The sequence below is a fragment of the Alosa alosa genome, chromosome 5, assembly GCF_017589495.1.
Source record: "Alosa alosa isolate M-15738 ecotype Scorff River chromosome 5, AALO_Geno_1.1, whole genome shotgun sequence".
NCBI classification, from domain to species: domain Eukaryota; kingdom Metazoa; phylum Chordata; class Actinopteri; order Clupeiformes; family Clupeidae; genus Alosa; species Alosa alosa.
Window position 1 is genome coordinate 32,835,859 of NC_063193.1, and position 9,334 is coordinate 32,845,192.

General features: G+C 44.8%; 1 protein-coding gene across 1 annotated transcript in view; it reads left to right on the top strand.

Annotated features, from left to right (window-relative positions):
• Positions 1-7,389, top strand: part of LOC125295301 (centriolin-like) — a 20,834-nt gene extending 13,445 nt beyond the window's left edge. The window contains exons 15-21 of the mRNA XM_048244566.1: positions 1,299-1,503; positions 2,234-2,385; positions 2,961-3,047; positions 5,128-5,362; positions 5,510-5,572; positions 7,146-7,322; positions 7,367-7,389. Coding sequence (XP_048100523.1) covers positions 1,299-1,503; positions 2,234-2,385; positions 2,961-3,047; positions 5,128-5,362; positions 5,510-5,514 — 684 coding nt within the window. The 3' untranslated portion in view covers positions 5,515-5,572; positions 7,146-7,322; positions 7,367-7,389. The remainder of the gene's footprint in view (positions 1-1,298; positions 1,504-2,233; positions 2,386-2,960; positions 3,048-5,127; positions 5,363-5,509; positions 5,573-7,145; positions 7,323-7,366) is intronic.
• The last annotated feature ends 1,945 nt before the right edge of the window (positions 7,390-9,334 follow it).

The window sequence follows — 9,334 nt, forward strand, 5'->3', positions numbered from 1 at the left end:
TCAATACAACACACAAACGAATGTGGAAGACAGAGCAACGACAACACATCATGGTAAATAGTACTGTAACGGGTAACACATCATGGTGTAAATAGTATTGTAACGGTAATATTTTGATTTCCTGAGTCCATGAGTCCACAACACATTCATAGCAGCTGTCATAAACTGCACATAGAGCAGTCATGACTGTTTCATGAGACATGACTCAACACAACACACACAAACCTTTCACGAATGTGGAAGACAGAACGACGACAACTTGTCAAAATAAAATTCCAAAGTCGCAAAGCAGCATTGCCGTTTTTGGTCCAAACCCTTTTACCTGATCACATCACATCTGAGTCAATGGGTTACTCCAGTGCCAAAAAGACAGAGCATGGTAAAGCAAATCATTTTTGTTTCATTTTGTTTGCAGATGATTTTTTATCTTTTGCTACTGGGAATGTCCAACCATTCCAGGTTACACAAATACGGATCAGCTGAATGTAGGCTAGTTTACCTCCCAGTGTTAAACTAAGTGATTACGAATACTTCACAACCTGTATAGTAAAGTGACATTCGATGTAGACTTCATTAGATATTCATGAAATATTTACAAAGGCTGGAGAGATTAAATTAATGGTATTCAAGTTACACAAATACGATGTTGGACTTTTATTTTGACGTCATTCTGTCTTCCACATTCATGAAAGGTTTGTATGAATGTTGAGTCATGTCTCATGAAACAGTCATGAATGCTTTATGTGCAGTTTATGACAGCTGCTATGAATGTGTTATGGACTCACCCGTCAAGTAAAGTGTTACCACAGTAACTAAAGGATGGTCTTTGTCCCATAGACTGTATCTCCATCTTACACATTCACATGGGTACATTTAACACTGATTTAGAATGAGAGTCTTTATGTGTGTTTGTGTGTGTGTGTGTGTGTGTGTGTGTGTGTGTGTGTGTGCACACATGGACATCTCTCTTCATACTGTATGTGTATCTCTCTTTGTGTATGGATAAGCGGCTCCCTCTGTGTGTGTGTGTGTGTTCATTTATGTGTGTATGTGTGTGTGTGTGTTCATATGTATGTTTGTGTGTGTGTGTGTGTGTGTGTGTTCATTTGTGTGTGTGTGTGTTTGTATTCATGTGTGTGTTTGTGTGTGTTCATTTATGTGTGTGTGTGTGTGTGTGTGTGTGTGTGTGTGTGTGTGTGTGTGTGTGTGTGTGTTTGTATTCATGTGTGTGTTTGTGTGTGTTCATTTATGTGTGTGTGTGTGTGTGTGTGTGTGTGTGTGTGTGTGTGTGTGTGTAGTCCCTGCAGCAGCAGCAGCAGGAGTGGGCAGAGGCGGATGCGCTACAGCAGCAGAGGAGGCAGCAGCTGCAGGCCCAGCTGCAGACACTAGAGGGCGCTGTGGCGGAGCGGGTGCAGCGGATGGAGCAGCTCACTGCAGAGGAAGCAGAGCTGCAGGACTGGAGACGAGCCCTGCACACTGAGGAGGAACAGCACCGGCGCAAAGGTCAGGAGCACACACACACACACACACACACACACAAATGAACACACACACACACACACACACACACACACACACACACACAAATGAACACACACACACACACAAATGAACACACACACACACACACACACACACACACACTCACACATACACTCTAATATCTCACTGCACCTCTAATATCTTTAATATCTCACTGCACCTCTAATTTCTCACTGCACCTCTAATATCTCACTGCACCTCTAATATCTCACTGCACCTCTAATATCTGTAATATCTCACTGCTCCTCTAATATCTCCAATATCTCACTGCACCTCTGATATCACAAATATCTCACTGCACCTCTGATATCTCACTGCACCTCTAATATCTCTAATATCTCACTGCACCTCTGATATCTCGTTGCACCTCTGATATCTCTAATATCTCACTGCACCTCTGATATCTCGTTGCACCTCTGATATCTTGAATATTTTACTGCACCTCTAATATCTCCAATATCTCACTGCACCTCTAATATCTCCAATATCTCACTGCACCTCTAATATCTCTAATATCTTGTTGCACCTTTGATATCTCGTTGCACCTCTGATATCTCACTGCACCTCAAATATCTTTAATATCTCACTGCACCTCTAATATCTCACTGCACCTCTGATATCTCTAATATCTCACTGCACCTCTGATATCTCTAATATCTCACTGCACCTCTGATATCTCACTGCACCTCAGGGCAGGAGCTGTGTGAGTGGGAGGTGCGGCTGCAGCAGCAGCAGCAGGAGCTGGAGGCCCAGAGGGGGCAGCTGGAGGGGTGGCGCTGTAAGGTGCAGAGGCTGCAGAAACTACTCACCAAACAAACACACAACCTCCAGGAGGCCCAACAGGTGAGATGGACACACACACACAGACACAGACACACACACACACACAACACACACCATACACACACACACACACATACACACACACACACACACACACACACACCATACACACACCATACACACACACACACCATACACACACACACACATACACACACACACACCCATACACACACACATACACATACACACACACCATACACACACACACATTACACACACACACACACACCATACACACACACATACACATTACACACACACACACACACACACACACACACACACACACACACACACACACACACACACACACACACACACACACACACACACACACACACACACACACACACACACACACACACACACACATACACAATCAAACAGTGCTCTGTACTGTTGCCCTTTGGAATGAATAATGAATACATTTCTATTATCTACCGTTTTTCATGTGCCATAATGTCATCTTCTGTGTGCGTCCGTGCGTGCGTGCGTGCGTCTGTGTGTCTGTGTGTGTGTGTGTGTGTGTGTGTGTGTGTGTGTGTGTGTGTGTGTGTGTGTGGGGTGTGCAGGCAGCAAAGCAGAGTGAACGGAGGACACACAAACTGCAGACGGAGGTGCACACTTTGAGTCAAGAACTTCAGTGTGTCCGTGAGAAGGTACCACACACACACACACACACACACACACACACACACACACACACACACACACACACACACACACACACAGTCAGTCAGTCAGTGTGTCCGAGAGAAGGCACATATGAAATCAAATTGACACACAACACAATCGAACGCGTCATCGTTTTAAGAGATCTTCACTTTGAAGTGCGTTTGTAAATGTATGCGTTTGAGGGAGATAAATCTCTGTTTACTTGTAAACGAAAAAACCAAACGCATACAAAAGTATGCGTTTATACAAATATCTAGATACGTGTAAACGGGCCCTAAATGTAGTTCTTGACTTTCTGATATAGAACGTCAATAACATTGAAGTGATTAGGTCACAAAAGCAGTTCATAAATCTATGGAAATCAGATAGAAAGTACTAAAAACAAATCTACAACTCGCGCACAATTTTAAAACAAATCTACAACACGCGCACAATTTTCATGCACACTGGAAACAGAGCGTGCACAGGTCTTATACGATTGTCGGTTTCTGGTGGCAGCTTGCTAAACACTGAAGAAAGACGTACAGTATGGCAATATCATCGCTTTTTAGCTCCGAGTAATCAGCCCGGCCCCAAACCTGCCCACCGGGAATTCTCCCAACTCCCCCGACTCCCACTACGCTATTGATCAAGGCAATGAGGAGGAGAGGAGGACTCTCCTGTTGATCAAGGCAATGAGGAGGAGAGGAGGACTCTCCTGTTGATCAAGGCAATGAGGAGCAGGATAGCATTGGAGCAGCCGTGGCCTACTGGTTAGCGCTTCGGACTTGTAACCGGAGGGTTGCCGTACCCCGACCAGTGGGCCGCAGCTGAAGTGCCCTTGAGCAAGGCACCTAACCCCTCACTGCTCCCCGAGCGCTGCTGTTGTTGCAGGCAGCTCACTGCGCTGGGATTAGTGTGTGCTTCACCTCACTGTGTGTACACTGTGTGCTGTGTGTTTCCCTCACGGGATCAAAAGAGTATATATACTTATAAGGTCGGACTCTCCTGTTGATCAAGGCAATGAGGCAGGATGGCAGAGGAGGACGCCTGTTGGTCAAGGCAATGAGGAGCAGGATGGCAGAGGAGGACTCTCCTGTTGGTCAAGGCAATGAGGAGCAGGATGGCAGAGGAGGACTCTCCTGTTGGTCAAGGCAATGAGGAGCAGGATGGCAGAGGAGGACTCTCCTGTTGATCAAGGCAATGAGGAGCAGGATGGCAGAGGAGGACTCTCCTGTTGGTCAAGGCAATGAGGAGCAGGATGGCAGAGGAGGACTCTCCTGTTGCTGTATCAGCAGATGAGAAGGGCCTCAGCGTTCCACTGACGTGACTGGCTAGGCTCACAGATTGATGAAGGAGAATGTGTAATCGTAGCCAGCTAGTTGAGCACAGTGATTCTATGCTTTTTGTAAGAAAGCACACCTGACAGACCTTTACAAAATGTGACTGCTGTGTAAATCATCATAAATAATACTAACACCAAACACACCTGGCTCTTACCCACTCAAGCACACCAGTGTGTGTGATGGCCCAGTTTGAGAAGAACCACTGCCACCGCGGCTATAGCATTAACATGGAAATCCGGGCAGATTTGTCTATGATGCCAAATGTAATTTCTGTTTATAAAAACATAGTAAAGTGTTATTTCTGTTTATAAAAACATAGCAAAGTGTTATTTCTGTTTATAAAAACATAGCAAAGTGTTATTGTGGGTAACCATGGCCATGTCCATTTCCCTTGGACAATAGGTGAGGTAACAGATCATGCATGGGTGTTTTAGAAACAGGGTAGGCCCTAGTCTCTGACTAAAAGTGTGCTGTAGTTGCACACTTACTTAGTTTTACGACATTTTCCTGGGGTGACACCCTTAGACCCCGCTAAGTTTTAGGCTAAACCCCGAATGTTTTAAACGCTCGGTTACGCGCCTGATGTAGGGTTGTGCGCACCATGTGAGAAAAATTGTATTAATTCATTCAAATAATTCAAAATAATTCATTCAAAAGTGATGCAGAAAGCCACATTTGTCTGTGTATGTGTGTGTGTATGTGCGTGTGTGCGTGCGTGCGTGTATGTGTGTGTGCGCAGCTTTTTGCCCAAGAGGAGAAGACGCATGTGTGTGAGAGCAGCTCTGTTGACGCTGGTGCAGAGCCCAGAGCCGGCACGCCGATGCAGGAACCAGAACCAGAGTTCCCCGCAGAACCCAGCAGCAGAGACCGCCAGAGCCCCTCCCCTCCCTCAGCCCCTCCCCCCCCCCCAGCACAGAGCACGAGCAGCTCAAGGCTCTCTTCACCCCTCCAGGACTGCAGCACTCACCGCACAGGTAGGGGGGTGTGTGTGTGTGTGTGTGTGTGTGTGAGAGACTTTGTCATGACAATGAGGAAGCATCACTATTTGTGAGTGGTGTGTATAATGTATAATGTGTGTTTAAGTCTGTTTGTTTGTTTGTTTACTGTTGTTTACCCTTCAGGATGAGCAGTGGCGCGGAGAGCTTCTGAGAGAAAAGCTTGAGCAGCATGAGGATGAGCTGAAGGTGAGCGAGCCCCAACACCCAATCACACACTCCCACAGTGACCCCAACATCCAATCACACACACTTCCCCACGGTGACCCCAACACCCAATCACACACTCCCACGGTGACCCCAACACCCAATCACACACTCCCACAGTGACCCCAACATCCAATCACACACTCCCACTCTGTATACGCATCTCATTTAGGCTCTCTGATTGTGGATTTTTGAACTTGAATATTTTCAGCTTTACTAAATGACAATACTAAATGGACACTTGGAAATGGCCATGCACTTGTGAGAAATAATACTATTAAAAAGAGTGTAATACTTATTATATTAAAGGAACCGTATGTAAGATTGTGGCCAAAACTGGTACTGCAATCACTTTCAAATGACTGTAGAGCGGTGTATCCCCCCTCCCCCCTGACTGGCAGAACTGGCCGAAACGCTACTGACTTTGTGATTAGCAGATAGGTGGAGGGTGGCGCATCAGGCCAAAACACAAGATGACATGACAAAACACAACATCAACATCAGTTGAGGGCTGCAACTTCACTTTTTAAATGACAATATCCTGGCCGGACTAACTGTTGTCAGTGATATAAGTATTTGAAATTAACATGATTTCTTAATGTCTAGTGACATATCAGGGCCATTTTATGATTAATTGAAATACATTTCTTACATACGGTTCCTTTAAGGCTTTAGAAACACTTATTTGAGGACATAATCTTGAGCTTTGAGAAACACTGATCAACACTTTTTTAGCCATTTTCTAACGTGTTATTGACAAAACAACAATCGACAGATTAATTGCAGTCCTACTTTCATTAAGATAGCATTTCGGCCTAAGTTTGGGATAAATTGTGATATGATTATGAATGTAAGTATGTCATAGTGCGTATTTTATATTCCTGTTCCATGTGTATTATAGTGATGAACATGTCATAGTGTGTATTATAATGATGAACATGTCATAGTGTGATTTATGAAATGTCATAGTGTGTATTATAAATGATGAACATGTCATGGTGTGTATTATTGATGAACATTCATGGTGTGTATTATAGTGATGAACATGTCATAGTGTGTATTATAGTGATGAACATGTCATGGTGTGTATTATAGTGATGAACATGTCATAGTGTGTATTATAATGATGAACATGTCATGGTGTGTATTATAGTGATGAACATGTCATAGTGTATTATAGTGATGAATATGTCATATGGTGTGTATCATATAGTAGTGATGAACATGTCATGTCATGGTGTGCATTATAGTGAACATGTCATATGGCATGACGAAACATGTCATATGTCATAGTGTGGTATTATAGTGATGAACATGTAGTGTATTATAGTGATGAACATGTCATGGTGTGTATTATAGTGATGAACATGTCATAGTGTGTATTATAATGATGAACATGTCATGGTGTGTATTATAGTGATGAACATGTCATATGGCATTATAGTGATGAACATGTCATATGGCATTATAGTGATGAACATGTCATATGGTATTATAGTGATGAACATGTCATATGGCCCATAACTTGTAACGCCCCCTATGTGCTGCTGTGCAGGCTCAGCTGCGCCGGCGCATGTTTGACCAGCAGGAGGCGCTGTGTGTGCGCAGGCAGCAGGCGGAGGGCAGTCTGGACGGCCTGCGTAGGCGGGTGGACTGGCTGGACCAGCTCCTAGACTCAGAGGGCTCTCTGGAGGACAACACAGCCGCACTCAAACCACACAGGCAACATGAGGTGTGTGTGTGTGTGTGTGTGTTTTTCTTGTTTTGCATTGACAGGTTAGGCTCTCCAGTAGCTGGTGTGTTAGAGTGTGTGTGTGTGTGTGTGTGTGTGTGTGTACAGAGCGTGTGTGTCCTGATGCGTGTGTGTATGTGTTTGTGTGTGTCCTGGTGTGTATGTGTTTGTGTGTGTACAGAGAGTGTGTGTCCTGGTGTGCATGTGTGTGTGTGTGTACAGAGCGTGTGTCTCCTGGTGTGTATGTGTTTGTGTGTGTACAGAGCGTGTGTGTCCTGGTGTGTATGTGTTTGTGTGTGTACAGAGCATGTGTGTCCTGGTGTGTATGTGTTTGTGTGTGTCCTGGTACGTGTGTGTGTGTGTGTCCTGATGCGTGTGTGTATGTGTGTGTGTTACAGAGGTGTGTGTTGTTTTGCATTGACAGGTTAGGCTCTCCAGCAGCTAGTGTGTGTGTGTGTGTTACAGAGGTGTGTGTTGTTTTGCATTGACAGGTTAGTCTCTCCAGCAGCTAGTGTGTGTGTATGTGTGTTACAGAGGTGTGTGTTGTTTTGCATTGACAGGTTAGGCTCTTCAGCAGCTAGTGTGTGTGTGTGTGTGTTACAGAGGTGTGTGTTGTTTTGCATTGATAGGTAAGGCTCTCCAGCAGCTAGTGTGTGTGTGTGTGTGTTACACAGGTGTGTGTGTGTGTGTGTTACAGAGCGTGTGTGTTACAGAGGTGTGTGTTGTTTTGCATTGACAGGTTAGGCTCTCCAGCAGCTAGTGTGTGTGTGTATGTGTGTGTGTGTTACAGAGGTGTGTGTTGTTTTGCATTGACAGGTTAGGCTCTCCAGCAGCTGGTGTGTGTGTGTGTGTGTGTGTTACAGAGGTGTGTGTTGTTTTGCATTGACAGGTTAGGCTCTCCAGCAGCTGTGTGTGTGTGTGTGTGTGTTACAGAGGTGTGTGTTGTTTTGCATTGACAGGTTAGGCTCTCCAGCAGCTGGTGTTCAGACAGCGCTGACCCGTCTGGCCGGCCCGTCAGACTGGACCCACTGCTACCAGAGAGGGACCGGACCTCTGAGCTCCAACACACCAGCAAAGCAACCTGCAGATGAAGACCGCACGCACACACATTCACATACACACACACACACATGCACACACATGCGCACACACACACACACACACACACACCACTGTCTAAGGTCTGTCTTTCACACACATGGACACACGAACATACATTACACATTGTACAAGTGATTCCCTTTTGTGGCCCACCCCACACCATCGGAACCACTGCTGCGTTATACAAACACACACACACATACACACACACACCTGAGCTCACTCTCCCCACACATTCATAGACACACACTCACCATCATACACACAGCCACTGAGAAATCATGCAACAAAAAGGGCTTCCTCAGCTTACAGCAGATCATGTGACTGAAATCAGTTTGTACTCCCAGCTGATGGAAACACATGGGTTTACACACCTTATGCACTCCCAGCTGATGGAAACACATGGGTTTACACACCTTATGCACTCCCAGCTGATGGAAACACATGGGTTTACACACCTTATGCACTCCCAGCTGATGGAAACACATGGGTTTACACACCTTATGAGATTCAGACTGGACCAGCTTCCATGCTGTGGGAATGAAGACCATGTTTGCCTTTTAAAATGTAGCTTTTATTTTAGAATATTTAAAATACTATTTTTGGAATTATTTTTCTAAATTTGTCAGCAACATCAATTGAATGTGTTGAATGTGCAATTCATACAAGTTGAAATGTGTTGAATGTCCAGAAGTTGTGCATGTGAGAGCATGCGAGCACTTGCGTATTTCATTTTTATTTATCCTTTTTTTAACCAGGTGACCATTGAGATCTTACATCAAGGGAGGCCTGGTTCTTTGTGTTTGTGTGTGTGGTGCCTGCATGGATTGTGATGTGTACTGGGCTTGATAGCTGATTATGAGGGATACTGTGTAGACAGAAGTATAATCTCCTGCTAGTATTTAAACTAA